General features: G+C 42.8%; 1 protein-coding gene across 4 annotated transcripts in view; it reads right to left on the minus strand.

The window, feature by feature from the left end:
• The window catches only part of PREX1 (phosphatidylinositol-3,4,5-trisphosphate dependent Rac exchange factor 1), a 232,794-nt gene that overhangs the window by 83,361 nt on the left and 123,472 nt on the right, over positions 1 to 25,961 (minus strand). For 3 of the 4 annotated variants that reach the window (XM_050917248.1, XM_050917247.1, XM_050917250.1), the window contains 6 exons: positions 20,869 to 21,030; positions 15,815 to 15,948; positions 11,817 to 11,932; positions 10,241 to 10,390; positions 5,679 to 5,826; positions 396 to 496 (listed from right to left, as the gene is read on the minus strand). In XM_050917248.1, coding sequence (XP_050773205.1) covers positions 396 to 496; positions 5,679 to 5,826; positions 10,241 to 10,390; positions 11,817 to 11,932; positions 15,815 to 15,948; positions 20,869 to 21,030 — 811 coding nt within the window. The remainder of the gene's footprint in view (positions 1 to 395; positions 497 to 5,678; positions 5,827 to 10,240; positions 10,391 to 11,816; positions 11,933 to 15,814; positions 15,949 to 20,868; positions 21,031 to 25,961) is intronic. The other variant, XM_050917249.1, reaches the window with a different exon arrangement.

Genomic DNA, 25,961 nt, shown 5'->3' on the forward strand with positions numbered 1-25,961 from the left:
ATCCACTTACTCTATAATGCATTTGTCGCAAACTGAAGGGTCACTTTTCCCCCATATGCCACTTAGGGTTGTTACCCAATCCCAGATTCAGAAACGGCATTGATTTTCACAAGACTGTCACACAGCCAGTCATTGGAGAGATGCAGGCTTGTCTTAGGATGGATGCTGAGTCATTATGTTATGCCACAATTACCACAAAGGTGGCCCCCTCATGTATAACTCCCATTAATGCTGGTAGGAGTTAAATGCCCTCTCACAATGGGGCAATGAGGATTTGATGCAAACATTGAGAGAAGCTGCTTGAATGTCATGTGAACAACTGCAAGTGCCTTTACACCAATGTCTCCAGCGTCTTACTAAGATCTGGGCACCTTGCTATGATACAGAGCACTCACCATGATGAATGATGCCATTTTCCAACAGGGCTTGTCCCAAGTTGACCCCTTCCTCCGGCTTGCTTATCTCCCCAATCTCCATAAGCCAGGATACAAACTCACTGCAAGGGAAAGTAGAATAGCAAAAGCAATTAGCTCTCTCTCCTAAGGGCAAGCAAACAGGTCTCTGCCAGGCATTAACCAACCACTGGTGACTCTCTTCTTGAAGCACCACATTAACATCTACACGACATTTCAGCTACAGTACACAGAAGGGAATGACGGCAGCATCTCTTCTAGACAGCTGGATTTCCTACATTTCTGTGGGAAATGCTCTGCAGATGAAGCATGTTTCCTGTGGGAAACATTTCCCTTAATTCTCCATAACCAGCAAACTTGGAGGGAAAGAAGATCCAATTGGTTCAAAAAGGGCTACAACAGAGACTTATTTTAATGAGCACTCCAGACTCCCAAATGAGAGCAGGAAAGGAAGGTGTATTGATGCCCTTAAAAAACAATAAATCACAGACAGGAAAATGGTATTTTTACCCTGGTATCCATCAAAGCAACGTCCATGGTTTGAATTGAAAGATATATTCATCTTACTTACTTACATTGGGTCTGATTCTCCTCCCTCACTGGTTTTGCACTGGTATAACTCCATTATCTTTAACAGAGTTACATCGTTGCAAATGAGAGTAGACTCAGACTGAGTTCAAGTCCTGTTGATAAGGCTAATTTAAGGTCACTGTGTTAAAGCTGGGGCCTGTGTTATAATTAAATGATTATCAATCTCTCTTACCCTACTAAAAGTTGGCGGTCTGAGGGATACTAATGCTGAATGAGCAGGTGAATCACCGTGCTTTGACACATAGCTTGTTTCTATGATGAAGGCAGAGCTGCAAACTTGGACAGAGGAAAACTTCTGAATACAGCTAGCTATGTTGTGTGTGACTCAACTAGAGTGGCAGTGTGCATAGAAAATATAAACTTTCCCAGGCTGATGAATGGGACACTGGCAATGCCGTTGGGGAACCTAGCAAGTTTGTCAGTTTAATCAGGGACTACACCAGAATGTGTAAAATTCATCGAAAAGAACAAAAGGAATATTTGAAAGCAGAGTAACATATGGGAACTCTGATTGGTGCCTGCCAATTTGTGTAGGCTTGTTGCTTATTAAAACCAGCATCCGTGCCTCCAATTATGGGCTTTTAATGCAGCATTTTTAGTCTTTCTGTGTTTATCATGGGCTGACTCATCCCAGCCTAGGTAGTGTAACTGTTTTGCTTTTAGAACAACAACAATAAAAAACAGCTTCAGCTTGTTGAGGGACTACCATGTAATTGGAACGGCAAAAAGAAAGCAGCAGAACTGCTTCATTACACCAGCGTAATCTCATGGAAACCAACAGTTTGTAAAAAGACCAGAGTCAAACAGTGATGTATCAGGCCCAACATCTTGGTCTTCCAGTGATTCTGAATAAGGAAATAAACGATCAGAGAGATGGGTGGGAATCAGATGCTTCACTCCCATTACTGGGAATAAGAGTTGTGCTACCTAATTATGTGCCTGCAAAATTGCATGCATGTTCCATTGTATCCCTCTGACATAGCTCCCAATAGGCTTTGCAGGTGCAAGTGATACATTTGTGTGCTAACAGGTGTTAGGTTAGTTAAAGGGCACGTACAAACATTAGAATGTGCAGACGGGTTTGCAGCTGCAAAGTTCAGGTGCATACTTGCCAATGCATGATTTTGTGTGTGCACAAATAGAAGCTAAGGGTTGGAAGACTGGCACCTAATACTTTAGGGCAGTGGTCCCCAACCTTTTTGTTTGGCGGGTGCCAGATGAAAGACCGTTGCGGCAGTCGAGCATCCGCCGAAATGCTGCCGAATGCTGCTCCTTGTCTGCCAGAAGGGATCATTAGCAAATGACATGAGGAACTAAGCCCCAGGGACCCATGGGAGACCGAATTAGACACTCTGATGTTCAAACACATTTAGTGCACAAATTAACATGCAATTAAATTGTAGGTGACTTTACCTGCAACATTATTACCTTTGTGCATGGAAGTCATGGAAATCAAGTAACTGTGTGTGCAAATGGTCACTCAGCTGTCTACAGGGCCATTTGCCCATGCAGTTCCCTTATCTCTATATGCATTTGCACTAACAGAATCCATGAGACCCTGCCCCCTCCTGCCTAACAAATGCATGAGGTTAAAATTCCATCATCCTGTAAACTCCTTGATTGCCCCTCTTTGGCTTCAGAAAGATGTTATTTTGGCAACAGTCTAGCAGCTGCCAATATTTCTGGGTCACGTACTTCTCAGAGTTTATTAAGCCTACAGAGCAAACACTAATTTTCCTTGAGAACCATAAGCCATAGAAATCTTAAAGTAGCACTAAAGAAAACCATCTCACGTTGCTAAAGGCTTCAGGGTCTTCGGAGCAGCATTCAGTTATTTTTTTCCATTAGCTCTTAGTTTTATACTTAAAAAGAACTGTTTTACACTGGAGAGTCCCAGCAAACTCCAGGGATCTAGTTCTACACAAAAAAAGCAGTTGCTGGAAGGGCTGTAGCCTCCCTCTCAGATCTAGGTGGGGCAGATCCTCAGAAGGTATATATTTTCATAGCACAAGTCAATGAACAATTTGTACCAACTGAGGGTCTGCCCCCTGGTGTCTACACATGGTTTCACTTCCAGGTCTGTATGTCTGGAAGGGGGCACACCACTCTAGAGTTTAGCCAGAGGCCCTGCAGACAGCAAAATCTACCCCAACCTCCTGCTCCAGCCTGGTGAAAATGAGTGAGTGAGCGAGAATGGGGGAGAGTGAGCGATGGAGGGAGTGGGATGGAATGAGTGGTGGCGAGGCCTTAGAGAAGGGGCAGATCACAGGTGGGGCCTTGGGGAAGGGGTCTGGCAGAGTTGTTCGTTTTTCTGCAATTAAAAAGTTGGCAACCAGTGCCTACCACAAATATGTTAATTAATTTGATGCTATTTGGGAATGTCCTTGGGGTCACATTCTACTACATACATGACTTCAGTGTTAGCTGTATGCACCTGTGTGAGGGCAGAATTCAGCCCTCGGTATTTAAACTTATCCTCTCTAAGGAATTGCCTATAATCCTGCCTTTTCTATTTCAATAAAAACCACTTTAAAGCCCTAAATATATGGTCATTCATGTCACTTGTCACTTCAATAGGTGGAAAATGGTATAGATGGCTAACTTAGGTCCTGGGGCAAGAGGGCACTTAGACACTTTTGCCTTGGCTTAAATAGAGACCAGGGGCAAATACTCAGCTCTGCTCAGCTCAGGTCGGGTTGTGAAGTGGGGGATGGGAGGGGGGGTAAAGCTTGCCAGAAGCCCCCTTGGCACTGAAGCATCCCTTTCACAGAGTATGATTATTTGCATACCTGGATGGTCTGCTGGTGCACCTGAAGAGAACTTAGCAAGGTGGATTTACTCTCTCATAAATCATTCCTTGCAATCAAATTCCAGAAAGAGTCCTATAAATAAATACACTTGATGTTTCTATAGCTCATAACACCAAGGTGTTGGAGGCAGTTATGGCTAGTCCACAGCACATCAGTATTAGCTTTTCCCTTCACATCCACACTTTCTCCCTTGAATCATTTAGTGCTATTACTCTAGTGCAGTAGGATGGCCTAAGGGCAGGAGTGAAATGAGTTTAGCAGCCTCAGTCGTATTCTCAGCTGATACCTGCCTGTACCTCAAAACCATCAAATACATAAGCACAATTCAACATGACAGTAACTTCTCCTTTGAGATTCTGGGCTGGAATGGCTGGCAAACATGCAGACCACCACTGAAATGAATTGTTCAGGGCAAGCCCAGCAATGGAACAGCAAGTTTGCAAAAAGATTAGGATTGAAATGCATGGGCTGAGCTGCCCTGGGGGCCCAGGACCAGAATAGTAAAGGCTGACGTGCACTGGCAAAGCTACTTTTTATGGAGAAGAATGGCATTCTGGATGAAATAGCAGGACACAATAGTTCAGGATTGAGGTGCATTGGTAGGTCGTGGGGACTAAGGAGGGGTCAGGATTGTGGGGCATTGGCAGAGCTGCATCACGTTTCCAAGACTGGAATATTAGGGTTGTTGCCAGGCTGGACTGAGGGCAATGAGCAGAAGAAAGTGCGAAACATTTCTAGTACCAAAAGGAGTAAGTTTAAAGAGAAAGGGCTTGAGCAGGAAATTCCATGTATGACTTTTGGAACTAGATAAAATATGGGGACTCAGCAAAGAACCCAGTATTGTGAGAACACAACCTTTTGGTCTGGCACTTCTGCCTGTGCATAAACTGGGAAATACTAGAACTCGCCTCATATTCAGAGCCCAAACTTTCCATGTGAAACTAGCAAAAATAAAAAGGATCCAAGCACTTTCACTCTACCAGGAATACCAGTCTGTCCATCAAGACTGCCGTCTGTCAGGCATAAAGACATTGCGTCACTTCCACTTCACATATACCCAAGGGCTGCTGCAAGCAAACCGCCTCATTACAGTGATTGGGAACAGGAGGGAGGAGAAGTATCTGGATAAGCTGTGTCTCAAAATTATTTTTTCCCAGCTGATAATTTCAACTACAGGCAGTCAAGTCGGAAAAGTCTTCTCAGGTCACCAACTCTGACTCCCTGTGAGCTGTGCATGACACTTCTCTACAATGGTCCCACTAGAGCCTTATCTAATCTCTCCTTGACCGCCTCCTGTAATGGTGCTCTGGCACCTCCACAGTGTCTCTTCAAAGACATAATCTCTGTGACGGTTAAGACTTATTTCCTAATGTCTAGCCTGACTGAGAGAGTTTTCTCCCATAGAAAAGTCCTTTTTATCCCTTACTTCTAGGAGACATGAGGTGTCCTGTTCAACTGACTTTGTCTCTGGTGTAGCAATAACTAAATGAGCACACTCTAGATTGGATACTGAGGCTGGCTGGGTTCAAACGTTGCTTATAAAGCGTCCCCTTCTGAACAGAAGGGGACACAGGTGGCCTATCTGGGGGTTAGGTTCTTTTTCTTACTCCTGCTGCCGATCTGAAATAATTGTTGTGAAATATTCTACAGTGGAATGTGCTGCTATTGCTCAGCCTGTGCAGAGCACTAAATAGAAATTAATGATTCATTTGAATAAACTGCAGCTGTAATGGGGGTTATAGCCTTTCCAATTAAGCCCCGGCAAATCACAGCTGATGTGCCCTCACAATGCCATCCACAGAAAACCCACAGTCCCTTCGGTTAATTGGCATGAAAGAGCCTTTTCAATCCAAACACCACTTACTTGCCAAGAAAGCACTTGGGAACAGTGCTTAATTTTCTTCTCCTGTCTTTGATAAGGTTCACTTTCTTGGTCATCATCATATGATACAGCTTCTCTCCTTTCTCCGCAATCATGACGTACGCATCCCTCTCCATTCCCAGTTTCAGACCTGCAATACAAAGCAGGGGTTCCCTCAGATCCTGGCCATCAAAATGTTCGCTCAAAACCAAAAGTTGAGGCCAGCCACATACAGAGAGCAGCAGAAGCCACACGGGACGATAAGAGTTTATGGCAGTGTCTTATTTTACAAGCATTGGAAAAATGGGCCCCATCATGATGAGTGGTTCAGTGTGCAGGTGAAGCTTGCAGCCTTTCTTCTGTGTTTCCCCTGGAGATCACCCACTCAGAAACAAAGGGCCCCAAACACGAGGCCTCCATCACATCCCACATAGTGGAATGTTCTCAGGAACATGCATTGAGAACATGCACAAGTTGGAACAAACAAACAAACAAACAAACAAAAACAAATCATTTCCAATTCATTCCTAGTGCAGCTGTAACTCTCACAAGAATCAGTTCAAGATGACAGAAATCTTGTCAGAACAGATGATTTTGAGAGACTTCCATCACTGGGGCCAAAATTCTGTTGACACTAAATCCAGACCCTGACTTAAATCCAATCTAGATATGAATGCTGAATCCTCGGCTTATCACTAGTAAATAAACTGCTTATAAATGCCCCTGTGCTGGAGGATACACTTTGGATACCAAATCAAGCAGTCAGCTGGAGAGATACTGGATGACTTAGACAAGTGGTGATGGGATATAGGAAGGGTATCACGTTCCAGCTGTCAGTTTGCATGTGGCCCAATTTAATCATGACTGAAAGTTGCAACAATCAGAGGGCTGGTCTCGAATGAGCCTATTGGCCTGACTCCAGCTCCTAGTGAACATGCATCCACATCGCAGCTCGCCGTTCTTATCTTATTAAAGACCATGGAAACTGTCTGAATTTTTTGCCCCTGGTGTTGAGGGTTAAGGCATGTGGGTGGGACAGAGCATGGAAGGAGCAAGCACTGCTGTTGTCTGTGCTCTACCTGTCTGGCAAATGAACAGAGGACTTAGTTTACCAGTTATTTTATTCTGGCACCTTTCACCAGCTATACATTCACTTTATAGACTAAAGCAACAGCCTGAAAGGCTAGTTGGATGGAGAGATACATAATTATCTCTAAAGGATGCCAAGTTTACCCCTTCTAGCCTTATTTTATGCTTGAAGAACTAAAGTTGAAAATAAATTAACAGCCTTCATGGTCATCAATTATTCACCACACTGCCTTTGAGTTTTTTTCAAATGGCTATTGAATTTGTTTCATAGGTTTGGTATATCTGCTTAAGAAGTGAGAGTCGTGCAATATTTCATTCTGCAAAGGTAGCATTTGTTTCACGTATCCAATATCTGCCTAAAGGTTTTGGTTCCGCAGACCTCCGACTTAGTATCACCTCCCCCATCCTATGACCTGATTCAAATATGCATGCTGTTATGTGTAGCCAAAGCTAATTTGCAATGTGAACTTGTGATAGAAAACAGCCAGTGTAATAGTACACATGTTTCATTCTGGTCTGACATGACCGAATTCCCCAAGCTCTGATGTAAACAGCAGACTAGAATGCACATTCTGCACAGCTCATTCCAGGATCACACAGAATTGGGAAGCTCACCAAGGTTTCTAATCCAAACACTGATAGCTCTGTGACCTTGCAAGTACTGAGTCAAATGAAGCTTTCCAATAAGGTCTGGAATGTCTGCCACGATAGTCGAGTTTATCCGAAGTTCCTGTCATCGACTGCCACATCATAAACCAGGATGATGAAAAGCAGCCACAAAAAAAAAAAAAAAAAAAAGACAGAGTGGCTGATGCTGCACAGAAAAATGTTGAGAAACTTTCCATTAAAAAATAATTCTGCTTCCTTTGCCAAGATATTCTGTATTTTTTTCCTAAGGATTTTGTTGTGTATTTTAGTTGTTGTTATTCAGAGTTCAGCTACCCCAACAGAGGGTTCCTCACTTGAGTCAGAATTCTCTGTTTGGAAGGCATAATAATAATATTTGATATTTCTCTAGAACTTTCCACCTGTGGTTCTAAAAGCATTCTACAGATATTACATTTCATGCAATGGCCCCAAAGTATGAAAGTATTGTTTCCTCTGCTTTACAGAGGCACACGGCAGTGCACAGTGGATGAGGTCATAATTATCAAAAAGTAACCAATAATTTTGGATGAAGGCTATAGAATTGGAGTCTGTGTCTAAGCAGAATGGTTTTTTTTAAGTTTGCTATGAGGCATCAGCAGTTCTGAAAGAGAAGTAGAAACAAAGTGGACACTGCATGCTTTCTCTACTGTAGGTTTCTAATATTTACTGCCACCTGTATAAGGGCATTATAATGTATTATTATTATAATGTATTATAATATGACATTATATAATGCGTGCATGCGTGTGGGTAAAAACAGCTCAGCTCTGCAGACATCTCACATATGCCAGCACTGGTGCTGGAACATTTTTAATAGTGAGGGTGCTGAAAGCCAGCCCCGTTACCACTGTCCACTCCCATCCCCCCCACTGCTGAGGCCGGCAGCCGGGACCCCAGGTGCACCAGCTGGCAGCTGGGAGCCCAGGTGTGCGGGGCAATAGCAGAACCCCAGGCGCATGGGGCGGCACCCAGGACCCTGGGCGTGGGGCAGCAACCGAGACCTCTACACCTCTAGTTCCTGTGTTTATGTATACCAGCAAAGAACCCGTATCATTAGAATACTCTAATTTTTAACTGTTCTTGTGATTCTGCTTTGTCCCCAACCATTCTAATGGGTGGCTCCTCTCTCCCCTGACCAACTGTTTACTTAATGTTGGTTCTGTTTGTCTCACCCTCTGTCTTTTGTTTCTTATTAAACCTGTCTCCTCTCTTTTATTTTTAATCTGATTGCACAGGAATTTTCACAAAACATCAAGCTGCCATAAAACAAGAATTTCATCTGCAATGAAGATTTGGAGCGATGTGGGCGAGTGTTCTGAACACAGGCCTGGGAGCTAGAAACTTCCTGTTAATGAAAAATGCTAAAGTAGCACAGCAGGATCCCTCTGTTAGAATGTGATGCAGAACTGATTAGCGAGCAGAGACCTCCCAGCCGCCAATGGTTAGAAACATTCTTTAAAAAGTTCAAACTCTTTCCCTGGTCTTCAGGGATATTCCTTCTCTTACTGGTTTTGGCCTGAGGTTAGGAGTTCATTTTCATTTATGCTATGGATGGACAGTATCCTGAAGCTGTTGTCCCTGCTATTATTGGCAGTACCTTGGCATTCAGATATGACAAGGCACATTATCAATGATTCTTGTATTCCAAGACAACAACCCACGTTGTAATTTGTATTGTACTGTACTACACTGTACTGCATTTTATCACACAGTAAAGTATTGTATTATAATAATTAGAGCTAGGATTTCCAAAGAGGCCTGAGGGATTTAGGCACCTAACTCCAGTTAAATTTCACAGGGATTTTCGTGTCCATCTCCCTTAAAATCCTTTGAAATGCCTAGTAAAAACCAGCATCACTTAACATTTATAGGACTTAGGTACAAAATGGGTCTCAGACTGACCTCAGTTCATGCTGGCAGAATTAGGTAGTTACAGCTGCAAATGCGGCCCACTGCACCCACAAAATAGTGCCTGCAAAATGGGAGGACACTTCTATAGGTCAGGCTCCTAATCTCCAAACTGCTTTAGAAACGTTAACTGGCAACACCTCTGCCAATGAGTTGTTGTTCCCATTCTGAGGATAGGGAAACAGGCTGAGTAGTCAAATAACTTGTCTGAGGCTGCAGAGGGAGTCAGTGTCAGAACCTTTTCACTCAAGGATTCCTGGCTCCCCGTCCTATGTTTAGACTCCATAGACCTTACTTCTCTTACAGAACAGTTCCACAGACAATCATGTTTTTCATTCAGTTCCAGGAAGATAAAAGCGACATAAACATTTGCACAGATTTGTCAGCATTCCTAGTCTGCGAAGCCCAAACAGTCGCAAAGATGTTCTCCCTGAATTGTTTTATTTCAATGCACAGCCCAGAAACATTTAGGTTGACTCCTTGTGAGGATGAGTTTGTAGCACCGCCTGGCAAAAGATTGGTTTTTTTCCACCTTGCAGACTCTATTTACAAATAAGACTTAAAAATCATTTAAGTAAAGCCAATGTTTCAAAGTGCTTCGGTGCATAAAAGAAACTGACAATTTGATTCCTATAAATATAATGATGCCTGGGGCATTAAAATGCACAGGGGTAAATCAAGAAGTAGATGCTTCCAGTCATTTGATTCTCTTGTCATTAAAGTTGGCCATTAAAAAGCCACTGTCACATGGAGGAAAACTTTACGAAACTAGAACAGCTTCTCTCTGCCTCTGACACATTCGTAGTCACCCAAACACGTACGCACACATCCATGTATGTGCGCACACACACAGTGTTCACACACACAGTGTCTCTCCTGTGTGAGTCACTCAGTGCTGTTAGAAGAGGTCATTCACTTACTCTCTCTCTGTTCCCTTTCCTTGATTATAGCATCCAGCCATTTCTGTTTGTCCTCTGGAGTCTTGGCCATGCAGACAAACCATTTGTTTTTGGCAGTGTTGTGTATCTTCCAGCCATTAGTCACCGTGTAGCCGTTGCTGTGGTAATCTGCTGCAAAAACACAATGCACGGCCCACACAGTGAATGGACGGCCTGGCCCTTTAATGAAAACAAATTAACCTTGGATGCTATGGCCACAATTTCCACATTTAAATGCCCTGAATTTCACAGGTGCTAGAAACTTGCAGCTCTTACAGAAGTCAATGGAAGCTGGGGGTGCTTAGCTCCTCTGACAATCTAATACTCATGTAGCTAACTATCTTTAGTGCGCCAAGTTTGAAAACTTGGGTTCTTGTACATTATGGGCCTGAAACTGTGACTGCTCAACAATCAGAAATCCCACTGATGGCAGTGGGAGTTCCATGCCCGAGCAGCAGTCCCTCAGTGAGCAAGAGTCTGGGCAAGTCCCATTCCAAGAGCCATGTTAACAGGGGAAGTCGGCAGTGGGCTCACCGACGGCTTGAGTTCCAGTGAAATTACACTGACACATTTATATTCTACATTGGACAAATCCTGTAGTGCAAAGTCCTGCCAAGGAAAGTGAAAATTGTCGAAGTACAGCCCTAGAGACTGAAATTCTCTCATCACCCCAGCACAAGTGACACATGGCAGGCAGTGGCAGTGCACATCTGGAAGTGGCACACTCTCCCTCACACATGGACACACCGTGTTTTCCCAAGAGATCGCCTCTAGTTCAAACAGGGATTCATTCAGAGCACTCCTTATGGCCTGCGTTATATAGGAGGTCTGACTACCTGATCACAGTGATTCCTTCTGGCCTTGGAAGCTATGAATCCATAAACCATCCCCTGATTTCTCTGCTACAACCCAGACCTACAGCAACCTCGTCTAGTGTGAATCCCTTTCAGTCTCCACGCTCCTTAGCCATGGCCTCAGCCCCAAAAGGGACTTAATTAGTGACATTTTATAGCTGGACCTTTTAAAGAAAATATCTGGATCTAAAATGTTGAGTGAAAAAGAATCTGCTCTTTGTCAAGATTCTCCATTCTGAGCCTTCTGGGAATTCATTAGCTCCTCCACAACTTAAACTGGGAGAATTTTTGCATTAAGAACATAGGGACTCTTGCATTGTCCCCTTAGCCTGCCCCGGCCTCAAGGACAGAATACCAACCCAGTGCAACAGCAATAGGTGGCAAGTGAAGATTTGAACTGAAACCCACTAGTTCTTTTCTATCAAAGCTAGATTCCAGTGTCAGCCCACAAGGACAGTAATATCTAATCATATTTCATTCATGGCAGCAAATCCTTTATAAATGGCTTGATTCTCAGGGTAACAATTGGCAATATTTCAAATGACAAGCGTATATAATACTTTTTGCTGCTCACGTAGGGCCGGAGCCAAAGTCCCAGAGAAGGACCCAAACTGCAACCAGATGCAGTACTTTTGTACTTTGTGGTTTACGAAGGGAGGATATGGACCTACTCTGTCCTCAGAGGGAGAAAACTGATCCCTTACCTGTCCCATCTTCCACATTCTCCACTTCCATGACCTCTGTGTTTATTCGGCCCCTGAAGATATAGAGGGATCCGTTGATTGACTTGGTACGTTTAGATGCCTTTTTCCCAGCAACTCTGCAATTAGGAATCAGAAATGCAGTTAATAGCTCTCCTTTATCTTTGCCCAGAGGAAGAGACTGGAGTTTGTAAATGTATTGACTTTCTTTTAAACATCTTTAAAATAATTTGTAGTAATCCTGTTTTCAATTTACTTTATTAGGAGCTAGGAAAATAACTATTAACAAGGCAATAAAAATAATATACTAAATGTAATGAAAACCTGGGGCTGATGGATTTATATTGTTACCAATTCTACATGTGAATAAACAAGTGTAGCTGATAACAAATATCTTGCTTTAAATCTAATCAACACTAGAAACAATAGTTCCACTCCCTCTGAGATACATTAAGACTAAAAAAAAACCCACCATGCCAACTACATCCACATTATTCCAATGTTGCTGTTCATGGGGATCTGACCACTTAACACATTAATTCAATTATTCTATTGCACAACATGTCAATGATAGCCATGCCATGTTGTCAGTGTAGCAAAAAGAGATGTTCAACAGCTGCATTTTGCAAGGTTTAATGAGCATTTTGACCTCTCTGAGTTTTGCTTTGTTGTGGGTTTAAACCAAGCAGAAATGTCAGCATAGATTTCAGTGGACACAGCTGAATTCCACATGGTTTTTGATGAAACCTCCAGTTTCCCATGATTTTGATGTAAAATGTTAAATTTGGCCTCTGTTTCGTTGACAGTTTTTGGAAACTTTCAGAACCTCCATTCTGAGTTCCTAGCTGGCAGTGAAACACACAGAGGCTAATGTTACATGATTTGCTGTATGCATTTTGAAAGTCTCTGCATGTTACATTCATACCAACATTATTTGGCACAACAACTCCATTGATGCAACCTTTGCATCAGGGTTTGTACCCTTATCATTCAAGGGACAGAAGAGTCTCTGTTAAAGTGTCTTGTTAAAAAATCCAGGAAAGGCCTTTTCACTGTTATGCCCTGGGCCTTTATGCATAGAAGATGTTTAAAACTATCCAGCTGGAACCCGCAGTGCTGTAATTGGCTCTATATTTAAAAACAACCCCACTATATGAACCAGCACAAAACTGGCCAAATGAGCATTCTTTAAGATGGCAGGTGTTCAAATTGTGTGACATTAAGGGGCAGCCGTCGTGACTTGCCAGGAGTCCAAGGGACATAAATAATGTTGCGATAAAAAGAGCTAGCCATAATATTTTTGCTGAAATTAAAAACAGGTGTCAGAGGTGGGGGGAGCAGAGAATCAAAAAACGTTTGTGAACATTATATTTCATTTTCCAACTAGCGCTGGTGATAAATACAACTTGGTGATGACTAGATATTTACATGTAATCAGATTGACAAGGGTTGAAATCTTAGCCCACGTCCAGACTAACCCGCGGCATCGGCGGGTTAAAATCGATTGCTCGGGGATCGATATATCGCGTCTAGTCTGGACGCGATGTATCGATCCCCGAGCGCGCTTACATCGATTCCGGAACTCCATCAACCCGAACGGAGTTCCGGAATCGACACGGAGAGCCGCGGACATCGATGCCGCGCCGTCTGGATGAGTGAGTACCTCGATTTTAGAAATTCGACTTCAGCTACGTTATTCATGTAGCTGAAGTTGCGTATCTAAAATCGATTTTAATACCCTAGTCTGGACGTGGCCTTAGAGTCATTAGATCAAGGGGACTGAGTTGATTAAAAAGAGAAGGTCCTCAGACAGTCCTGATGAATACCTTTGGATGGACAGCCTATTTCCCCAAATGAGGCATATTGTTTCTGACATCAGGACACAGTTTGAACAGCAATAGAAGCTGCTTCTAACATAACAAAACAATACTCAGCCCTGAAAATCTGTGTCATCAGTTTGTCAGACTTTGCTAGGCCTCTGTAAAAGATCAAACAGCAAACCTGCATTTAAAAATCTGGGTCCGGACTCTGATCCCAAACCCATTTTACAGTGGTATAACTCCACTGAGCTCAACAAATCTACTTCTGATTTACACCAGAGTAAGATCCCATATTTTCCAAAACAGAGCAGCAGCATTTTGTCTTATTGTTGACATTTTACTGAAAGTTGTGGGCCTGATTCTGATCTCAGTTATACTGGAGTAAATCAGGAGTAATGCCAATGGAGTTAGACCAGTTAAAATCAGCATAAATGAGATCAGAATCAGGTGATTAGGCTTTAAGCCACGCACCACTGTAGACAGTGTTAACTTTCACAAAATCTGCATCCTATTAATGAGTCAGTTGTTTTTCATGCAGCTGGCTGACAGACAATGCTATCACATGTGCGTAGACTTGCATTTCCACTCAGGACCAAATTATAAATAGCAGCTAGACAAGGGAAATATCCAAAATTAAAGTAGCCTTTTAGTCCCTAAATATATCTTTCATATGATGCAATGCCCAAAGGCTTCTTTGAATACTCTGTTTTTTAATGGAAATCATATTCTGGAGATTTGGACAGTCCATGGTACGTTATTAAAGAAAGAGAAACAACACTGATCCTCTGGGGGAGCTCAAAGCGTTAGAGCAGCCTGGTCCGATCCCAAGCCAGAGTACAGACTGGCTCAGTAATGTCTGCTGTGCAAAAACACAAGACACTTGCTTAAAAGGCAGTGGAACATTTTGTTTCCTAAAACTTAGTGTTCCAGGAAAAGTGCATAAGGGGAGGGGTTGTACCAACCTAAACTACAAAGAGAACCGGAGAGCGAGAAAGCTCTTAGGCAGGCCAAAGCTGAGCAGTAAAAGGTCAGATCCAACATTCTGAGTGTGATGCTTCCTTCAGGAATGATTTGTAAAGGGGGAAAAGGAGCACGTTTAGCAGAGAGAGAGGAGAGGAAATTGGTGAGGGTTACGAGAGGGGCTATAATAGGAAGCAAGGAAATGAAAATGAAGGGAAAAGTAGGGAAAGGAGAAGGTGTGGGATGAGATTTGAGCCATGAAAGAAGAAATAAAAGTTGAAAGGAGAGTTAAGTCAATAAAATATGGACTAATTGCTGTAGTAGCAAAGTCTGTGAAGAGCCTTGCATACTGTCAATGCTACACTAGTAATAACAGCTAATACTCATAGGCTATAAGGTGGCAAGAGGGGAGAGTTAGTGTTACCAGGAAAAGAACAGAAAATAATGCATACAGTTCTGTGGCTAGGAGCCTGGAAACTCTGGGATCCCAGTCCTCATAGGGGTGCTGCTCCACAGCCAAGACCATGGAAGCCCTGGGGTCCCTAAATCTGAGGCCCATGTTCCCCAACAACCCACCAGGCAGGGTTCCATGGACACCAAGCTTATGTTTCAGTGGAAATTCGTCAAAACCGACACATTTCTAGAGAATATTTCAGTTTCAACAAATCTGCATTTTCCATCAAAAAAAACCCTGTTCCATCAGAAATTTCCTGACCAGCTCTACTCCTGTGGCCTATCTTCTCCTCCATTCTTTCTGAACTCCTCTTGTCTCCTCTGCCCTCTCCTGATTTCACATCTTCTTTTACCTGGCCCTCTTGTGCTTGGAACAACCTGCCAATGAATAGTTGGAAACCGCCCTTCTTCACAGCATTCCTGAAGACTCACTTGCTCTGGGAAGCTTTTCAGCTTTAAGGACCACACTTTACTTTGTTTCTTCTGTGCTGCATCAACTCATGTCTTTAGACTGTACATTTTTCAGGGCAGGGACTCTGTTACCGGTCTGCACACTTATCCTGGTGTACAGCACTTTCTATGTCCACCAGACTGAATGAACAACAGTAGTAAAAGCAGATGAAAGGAACAGATAATAAACCCATGACTCAGTCCGAGAGGCTGATGGGAGATAGCGTAGATGATTGGCTGTTGCTGTTTTTCCCCTGGTGGAAGATGAACATTTAAGAATTGTCCCATAATAAGCCTATTAATGCCTCCGGGGCTCACCTGGATTTCCGCTTGCAATAGACCAGAAGATTATCGAACAGAAAAAATGTTCTCTCCTGGATGTTTCCTGCTGAGATTTTCAACAAAGTCCCTTGTAGCAGGAGTTGTGTGCAGATATCAGTCAGATTGGACCCCTAGAGCAGAGAGAGACAATTTTATTTATTTTACCTTTTCTTTTCCGAGGGTTCAAGCATTGTTACTACTAATCTATGCATTTGCTTATCACATCTGTTACAACTAGAACTGGGCAACATTTTTCAGATAGTTTATTGCCCAAAAAATGCAGTTTCAGGTTGGCTGAAACGATTTGTGAATCAGAGTCAGATTTGGCAAATAGCTTTGGCAAAGAAAGAAAGGAACAATAGAAAGGAGAGTAACGCATACAACTCTGTGATATTTGGTTTTGCCACTGAACTGAAAAATCAATTATTTACTCAGCTCTAATCACAACTACTGAATGGTGAACTTATCATAAGTGAAATGGTAAATCTCCTCTTTCTTAATTTTGGAATGTGACTATATGTACTGTCCTCTCCCTGGACATGTCCTTATTGAAAACCCTATATACCATAAGATTTCCCTGTTCAAATCAATGATCCTTTCTTCATCCTTTCTTCATCCCTTCGAGTCTCAAGAATGTTGTATTGCTACCTGTGTACTCTTTCTAGAACATCAGTCAGACTCTGCCCAGCATTGCAAATAATACAAGTTGTAGCCTTAAGAATGGGCAATGGAGCCTCCCTGATATTGCAGCTTTGTCATGTTCTCTGTTAACCATCTTTCTAGAAGATGAACGTACCAGAGATCCATCTCCTCAGTACTGCTGTCAGTAGCATAGACAGCTGCTCTCCTTCCTCAAGTTCTCAATAAACATGTCCAAATTAGAAACAAACCCATAAAAATAATGGTTGTGTCTTCTATGGGCCAGATCATGCTCTGTGATAGTCCACGTGTACAAAAAGCAATTGCAAAGCTGACTGAAATAGCTGCTCAAGGATTCCCCAGCACAGGGGAGTCTCTAGGAGACACAGGGTCACTGTAGATGGTTCCTGGCCATCCTCTCCTTCTACCACTGTACAGAGTATAGCTGGAGTGTCATTGTACTTGGTTGATTCCCAGTTGGTGAAACAGATCCTTGAGGGCCACTGCATTTGGGCACAAATTAAGTGGTATGAATGTTCTCAGTTGCACTGCGGGCTGAACCAGTTCCAGCCAGGTCCATGATGAGGGGGTATAACCTCCTCTTCTTCCCCCTAAGCCTGCACCAAGTGCAGTTTGGTCACTCCCTAGGGTCTAACCCTATGTTCCTATGTTTAGCATTATTTCATGGGCACCAATAGGCTTGAAAGTATTCTATTTTTATCGGTAATATGTCAGTAAACATTGATTTCACCATACACACCCAAACTGATGAAAAATATTACTATAGATAATAGAAATTTAAAGATAAGCAAAGTAAGAAAAATGCTGCTTGAGAATTTATTCGTTTGATTTAAGGTTATTTACTTTGTATATTCTGACGTGATGTTGGCAATTTGTGTTTTAACAGTTGTAAGCTTTTAACTTTTTGAATCTCAATGCCTACTGTCATGAAATGTCTGACCCTCCCATTGTTTAACCCTGCCCCCCATAATTTCCTGCAACTGTGAAAATTTAAAATGATAAAAATAGAAGAAAATGCTTAAAAATAAACATTGATATTATCTGTCAAAAATATGAAAAAAATCACTGTATTCTGCTAAGTTCAGGTGTAGGGATTCAATTGACTCTGTATTAACAAGGATCCATTTACTACAAACACACTGAGGCATTGGTAGCACTTAACATTCATTTCTGTAACATTTATTGACTGAGTAACACTTTTAGCATTTGTAATTTAGTTAGGAAGAATAACTTCTTAGTGTAGCTGTGACGTCTTTCGTCTGGTCAGCAGGGCAGAATAGGAAGTATATTATATAGTCTGACCTGCTGATTTGAGTCTTACTGGAAAGGAGATCTAACTTTGAGTTATAAAACGTATATCAGCTAAACTGCTTAATTTGCAAAGAATTTATTAACAGCATTTTCACAAATCCCTGAAACAATGCTGTGAAGCAACTTTTAGACTCACTGAGTGAGACTGCAGATACCTCTGGGCACAAGGGATGAAATTTACCCCTGTGCAGATGGTCTCCTCTGGAATGTTTTAAATGGGAATTAGATGGCATATAGGGGTGAAGTGCTCCCATGATGATTTTTATAAGGTGGACTGAGGTATCCATCTGCTATGTGATGCTATCAAACTATTTGAGAGACATCACTGAATAGAGTTCAGACTTTCTAAATGCCGTGCAGTCCTGGTTGTTCTAGAGGTGTGAGCTGTTCTTGGATTCACTGGTTTTCAGCTCTTTCCAATTGTGCTGCATTTTTCAAGCTTAGTAAAGGAAGCAGCTACAATTCAAAGGCTGCTGTGTATGTGAGTCAACATGCGTGTGCGTGCAGGTGTTACACATCTGTGTCTCTGTATATTTGGTTTTAACATTTAACAAGAATTAACTGGTTGCAGTATTTCCATTTCCTGTCCTGACATGCTTTATTTTCTTAAACATCGTATGGGACATATTAAGACATGCCCAGAAATGAGGTGATCTTTATTTTGAAGATAAATTGTTGATAAAGTGAAGTGGCCAACTGGACCAGACAGGAGAGCTCTCCAAGTTCCAGAATGGTGACCCCCTAATCCCTAAGTACAGTTGTGCAAATAGCTGAATAAATGCTCTGGTCCACTTGGGACCCTAGGCTAACAGGGGCTGAGCATCCCTGCTCCCATACCAGTCAGTGGGGCAGATCCAGGCATTGATGTCTTTTAATTTGTGCAAGGGAACCAAAAACGATGGAGAAAGTCAGAAAAAAGCAATGACCACAGTGAAAGTACCAATAAGAGGCCTGGGTTTTTGATGCAGGAATCACTGGGTGAAGTTCTATGGCCTGTGTTATGCAGAAAGTCAATGAGATGATTATAACAGTCCCTTCTGGCCTTAAAATCTATTAATTTTTCTACTTATATTGGGCCCACCACTGAAAGAGTTTGATTTATTTCCTATCTGGTGCTGACACGTTTGCTCTTGCTCATACCAATTAGTGAGTCTTTTGGTTGTAAGGAACACAGTAGGGATGATTTCTATGATGTGGACAAGGACGGGGAAGGATTTCTTACCTTTCTGAGTGGGACTGGGCGGCAGGTAAAAATAAGTTACACCAAATGGAACTGCAAATTCGAGCCAATTATAAAATGATTGATCTGCCTCAGCATTAACACATCTCTTAAGATTTTGGCTGTTCTTTTAAGATGGGAATTTTGCTTCTCTGCACATATCAGATTTGGGGAACCCTGGGTATAAGCATGTAGTGATTACACAGGGAAAACAGTTTAGATGGGGTGTCCCTAACTGATTACTATCTATATCTTCCATTATTGTTTGCAGCATTGTTGCAGCCATGTTGGTGCCAGGATGTTAGAGACAAGGTGGGTCCAATGAAAGATATTACCTCACCCACTTCATCTCTCCCCTACAGAACTGGCAGTATATAGTAAATTGAAACAGTGTTTGAACTGGTTCTGTGCTAAACAAAAAGCCCCATGTAAAGGATTCTCCTTTTATAGCATCCTCTCTCGGCTCCCCGTTTTTTAACAAATCCAAGAATTCACCATGAATCAAGTGGAGAAAACAGCCTGTTTGATTATGCTCTAATGCATAAATTATACTGCCCATGATTTAGCACAGTTCCCACTGAGAAATGAATGTGAGCAGAGTTCATCCTGGCAAATAGACCCTGCCCTCGAAGTGCAGATGTTTTCCTGTCCCTGACATAGTATAATGCAGTTTGGATATTGTTTTACATGTGACATCATGGACACTCGCAGAGTCACCATCGAGGCGTCACAGTTCAAGACATGCCTCTTTCCTAACTGACCCCCAAATCACATCAACACTGTAAAGTTTTCAACTGCTTCTGGGAGTCTTGCTGTACTAAACTTTATCTGGCTTTGTTTGCTGAGCTTGCTAGCCAAAAACCACACAGCTGGATATCTGTGTTGCTCTCATGTCTTCAGCTGGATGCCAAGAACATCCTTCAGGGGGAAAACGAGCAAGGTTTAAAACAAACAAACAAAAAAAGCAGTCCTGGAGCACACCCAAAAGTCCGAACACAAAGAAGTTTACATGACCTCTGGAAAGATGTCATCAGAGAAGGAATCCTTAGCTGGCAGCACTCAGCCTGGATATTTTAAATGTCAGGCACACGAAACTCCTGATGCCAACCTCTCCATGAAGCCATTTCACACCACTAACTCCCTATGGTGAAGTAAAAATGAACTGTACAACTCCTTTGGGATTACAGCACTGCTAATCCCATGGCCTCAGCTAAAGACATCAAATTATAAAACTGACAAACTTTTTTGCATTAAATCTCTTGCCAGAATCTACCACTGGATGGCTCCTTTCCAGACGGTCTTTTCCCCCAAATTTCTCATTCTCTCTCTCTCAATCTCTCTTTCCCCATTCTCTTCCCCAGCATCAACTAATAAATACTTCACTAGAATCCCTTCCCTGAGTTATCTACCAGCAGCAAATATAGACATAACAGCCCTAGCTCGTCGTCGTTTTGGGGGGAGAGGGCAGAGGAGACAGAAAAATTTTATTAAGACAGGTGGGTTAACTTTGAAAGCTCTTGGGAAAACTCAAGACTTGTAGGAAGAGGAATTTAGAACACCTTTGATTTCATCCTCTAGCCTTCCATGTTCCTCAAATAAGATCTACCAATTTCAAATTTAAATCCCTTGCAATTTCCTTCTTTCATGCTACCATGTAGGCACAGCTCACACTCCCATAAAAAACACACTGAATTCTCAACTCATCAAAGTACCACCCACTCTTTTAAGTGCATTTATATACCACATAAGACATCAGAATCCCTGTATACAATGTGAGTCATTGCGCTCCAGTCCTTTGCGTTATGCAGCGTAATTAACTGCCTACGGGGAGTTTAGCAGCCCCACTGATCTGCCACCATACCTCCCATCCTTCAATGTGCGACTGCAGCTGCTCAAGGGCTTCCAGCTTCTCCATCTGCCTCTTGGTCTCATTGATATTGGTACAGACGGTCTTCATCGCCTGCAATGCATTCTGGACTGCTTGGTGATCGGGATGCTTAGAAGGTGTCCTCTTACCTAGTTCCTAAAAAAGGAAAATTGTAAATATGTGAAAGGCCCAGTCACTAGCATGGGATTCAAGTGCAGTTGCATAAGAAAAGCACTCAGGAGCTTGTTCAATTGAAGAAAATTGTATGTGTGTTGCTGTAGCTGCTGGTCTCTGAAACGCTGTTGGTCAGTGCAAGGGTACTGTTATATTGCTACGTTGCTAAATAAGAGCAGGCATTGCATGCTGATAAATATGTTGTCAAGGCTGATTCCCCACTCTGGCACTCCGAGTGCAGAAGGTGGGGCCCGCAAGGATTCTAAAAATTAATACTTGGCCACTCCAGGCTTGTATTAAACTCCTAAGGTTACAGCTTTTCTCTGACCTTGGATGGGTAGATGCTGCCACCACCCAAGTGAAGAACTCCTTTGAGAGCTCAGGAAGGCGCACTTGGGAATTCCTCCTGTGGGGTACCCTCAAGCCCTTTCACAGTACTGAGGCTTGTGTTGACTTCCAGAGCGTTGCACTGTGGGTAGCTATCCCACAGTTCCCGCAGTCTCTGCCACCCATTGGAATTCTGGGTTGAGATCCCAATGCCTGATGGGTCAAAAACATTGTCGTGGATGGTTCTGGGTACATGTTGTAAGGTCCTCCTCGGTGAGATGGGTCAAGGATGCCTGGGCAGATCTGGGTGCTCCTGGCAGACCTCAGTGAGGTCTGTCAGGGGCTCCTGGACATAAATGGGAGTGACTCCAGGTCATTCTCTTTTTAAGTTTCGTCTCCTGGAAATTCAGTCCTGCCTGCAGTCATACTGCACTGTCTTCTGGCTAGCAGCTAGGAGACAACAATGGCTAGCAGTCATACTGCACCATCTGCTGCCAGCCTAAGATGTATAAGAGAGATGGAGTGGATCAAAACAAGAAAGAGACCAGATTTGTTTTGTATTCATTTGTATTCACTTGCTCCCCGTCCCTCCCTCCATGAAATCAATGGCCGACAATCGTTTCGGTGAGGTCTGTTAGGGGCACCTTGAAAAGTTTAATAGAGATTCAGTCCTATCTGGACTAGTGCAGGGAGGGATAGCTCAGTGGTTTGAGTACTGGTCTGCTAAACCCAAGGTTTTGAGTTCAATCTTTAAGGGGGCTATTCTGTGTAACAGTTGTTTGTGCTTCTCCTTGATACGGACCAACCCCCGTTGTTGATTTTAATACCCCGTAAGCCATGGCGTCAGTCAACCCTCCCTCAGCACTGCTGCAGGTCCCTGTTATAGCCTCTGTCCTTCATGCCCTTGGAGAATTTTTCAAATGTTTCAGCATTTCATCTTTTGGAACAGGGTTCTCATAGCACAGATTCATCTCCCCATACAGTGATCAGATCCCGTACCTCCCGTTTGGTCCATGCTGGAGCTCTTTTGCGATTCTGGGACTCCATCACAGTCACCTCTCCTGATGAGATCTACACTCACCTGCAGATTGCCACACTGGTCAAACAGGAAATGAGATTCAAAAATTCACGGGCCTTTTCCTGTCTACCTGGCCAGTGCATCTGAGTTGAGAGCGCTGTCCAGAGCAGTCACAACGAAGCAGTCTGGGATAGCTCCTGGAGGCCAATACCGTCAAATTGCGCCCACACTACCCCAAACTACCCCAAATTCAACCTGGCAAGGTCGATTTCAGCGCTAATCCCCTTGTCAGGGGAGGAGTACAGAAATCGATTTTAAGAGCCCTTTAAGTCGAAAAAAATGGCTTCATCATGTGGACAGGTGCAGGGTTAAATCGATGTAATGCTGCTAAATACGACTTAAACTCATACTGTAGACCAGGGCTAAGACGGATTTTATAGCTAACTGGCTGGCTGGGTCCATAAAAGGGAGCTCTCACCCTCTCTTCATTTATCACATATGTCAAAAGAGGAAAGACATACAAAACATGTTGTGCTGTGTCACGTGTTTGGTGTTAACAAGAACCATGCTCAAATGCCTTAAATAATTACATAAAAATAAATTACTTCCTGCTGCACATATGCAAATAGGTATGTTCTAACGATAGCCTTTTCTATGGGGCTGATCTTGTTCCCACTGAAGTCAGCGATGCACCTCCCGTGGTGTAAGATAAGGACCTATAATCCAGATCTTCAAAACAGCTCAGCCCTCAGCAGCCTATAGAAGCTGCATTTTTTTGAAAACCTAGCTCTGTACGTGTAGATAATAGGGGTATCCACATGTGCAATACTATAAATAACAATGATAGTAACACTTTGGAAATCCCGGATTGAAAGGCATTGTACAAGAACACAGCTTTAATTAATCCTTCCAACATTTCCGGGTGGCAGATGTTCATTATACCATAGGGGAATTCAAGGCACAGAAAATTAAGTGACTTTACCAATGGTCACAGAGCCAGCCGGTGGCACAACCAAAAAGTCCTGACTCTCATACCATTGCTATAACTCCTAGACAATCCCTAATGAGCCAAAGGCCTTAGTGGCCCCCAGACAAGCACACAGTGATCACAGACAGGTCCCAGAAAGGAAAACCCTACCAAACAATCTCGGGTGGGAATGGGAGAGGCCCAGATAACAGCAAGACCTCAGCAGTTCTTCTCTGGATGAAGTGTAGTCGATGGGCGTGTGTTGTCTGGACTGATTAACATAAATATGAACAAACTGTCACCTGTGAAGAATTCCTAAGAGACTCCAGCTCACATGGTTCAGATCAGAGTACTCCAGCTAGCCACTGCCTGCTGGGGCAGAGCCATGGGAATACTTTGGAACCTGACGATAATCACCAATGCTGAGGGTTTGGCAAATAGCGTAACCACTGTCAACCCATAATTTATCATTTTTCAGACCAATATTATTGTATTGCCAGCCTCAATTGGATAAAAGAGCCATTCAAAAAACCTTAGTGAGATCCACTGTTTCCTCTTCATACATAATATGGTGTTTAAGAGCCACATTTTTAGCCCAGCTGAAATATTTCACGTTCTCTCAATATTCTTTTTCTTTTTAACATGACGTTGGTTGTTTTTAAGTTCTGTGACTGAATGGCAAACTGCTGCTGAGCTGCCTCATTCCACGTTTCCAGAAAGGGTGCTGGAGTGAGCTTACGTGCACCAGGGCAGGCTGCAAACAGAGCTATGAACGGTCACTTCAGGACTACAACACTCAGACTGATGGTTTTCCCTGGGTTCCCTGCTTCTTCACAGATTTCTTGTATGACCCAGGGCAAGTCACATAAGGTACATCTACACTGCAAAAAACAGAGCAGTGAGTCTCAGAGCCCAGGTCAGCTGACTCAGGCTCACAGAGCTCATGCTGCTGGGCTAAAAACAGCAATGCTGATGTTCCCTTCTAGGCTCTGGAACCTGGTGAGGGAGCTGGCTCTCAAAGCCCTGGCGCCAGTCCAAGCAGGCGCATCTACACTGCTTTTTTTAGCCCAGTAGCACAAGCCCCGTGAGGGCTGGTTGGTTTGTTTGTTGGTTTTTAGACATGCCCTTAGTCTCTTCTGTGCCTAAGATCCCCATTTTACAGACAGGGAAAACAGCACTCTCTACTCCGCAGGGCTATTGTGAGGAAAAATATATTAAAGAGTATGAGGCATATGGATACATGGTAAGGGGGGCCATGTAAGTACCTACAACAGAATATGGAAGTTTATGAGTCAATATTTGGAGATGTTTACAAGATTTGGACAACTGCGCATGAAAGAAAAGAATAAAAGAAGGGGCATAATGTCAAGATTTAAAAAAAGATTCTCAAAAACTGTTTAAGGATTTAATAACAACATTATAAAGCAGGGGGCTGGGATTCAGGAAGTCTGGCTTCCCATTTCTCTCTTTGCCCAAAAATTCCCCATGTGACCACAGGCAAATGACTTAACCCATGTGCCCAGTTTTCACCTGCAGTAAAATGAAGATAATAGTATCTATCTTACATGGGGTGCTGAGAGGCTTAATTCATTGATTTCTGTGAAACTGTTTAAGAGCCAATGCTATAGAAGTGCAAAGTACTGTCATTACTTATTTACTAACTAATCAGTTTTGTGTAACCTTTTAAAATGAAATCCACATCTTGAGGCTAAACTACTGTTCTCATGAGAACCATGATGAATCGGTATTGCATTTTCTGGGCTCTCTCTCACTCTCACATGTTGGGTGCTGTACAGTGAGACTGTTCATCTTCGTACAGTAGAAGGTAAATTTACAGGGCTATACAGATTTGCAATAATAATTAACCATCAAATTCAAACTGATAGTTTTAAAGAACAAAGTCTGAAATTTCATTCCATTGGATTATTTTTTTCAGTTTATCAAACCCCGTATGGCCCTTTTGCCAGGGCCTCTTTTTGCATCATGTATGGAATGAGCTATTTTGGGAACTTACACTTAGCTACAAATAAATGTTCCTTCCTGAAAACTATAAGTGCTGATTGATAATGGCAGTTGTCAGGTGGGTGATGGAGCAAAAGCGTATTGTGCTGACAACCGGGAGTCCCATTAGGGGAGCAGAGTTAATTATCCTAGGCTCTAGGGTGATTTCCAGACTGGGTAACATATGCAACAGGGAAATGAGCTGGCTCCTCAGCTTTCATCCTGCCCTATAACTGTCAATCAAAAATCACAGAAGGAGATCCCATGAGAGGGCTGTTCTTACTCCCTACGGGCTCTGGGTAAAGCAGAAGATGAGTGTTCAAAAAGAAAGGAGAGGATAATATGGACATACATTACAGTCATCTGTCTCAACCTCACATATTCAAAGGGGTGCATAACATTTTTGCTGCATGACTCCCATTAAAATCAATAAAAGGTGTTCTTTTCAGTCCCAGGTGCTGCTTTGGAAATGTATGTGTATATATTAGTGCTGTCTATATAGCTAGCCCTTCTGAAATACCATTGAGAGGTGGAGAAAATGGCCCTCCACTCTCATCACACTAAACAGAAACAGGAATTCATCTTCTTCCAATAGAACGC

Source organism: Gopherus flavomarginatus, chromosome 11 (assembly GCF_025201925.1).
Source record: "Gopherus flavomarginatus isolate rGopFla2 chromosome 11, rGopFla2.mat.asm, whole genome shotgun sequence".
Taxonomy (NCBI): Eukaryota; Metazoa; Chordata; order Testudines; family Testudinidae; genus Gopherus; species Gopherus flavomarginatus.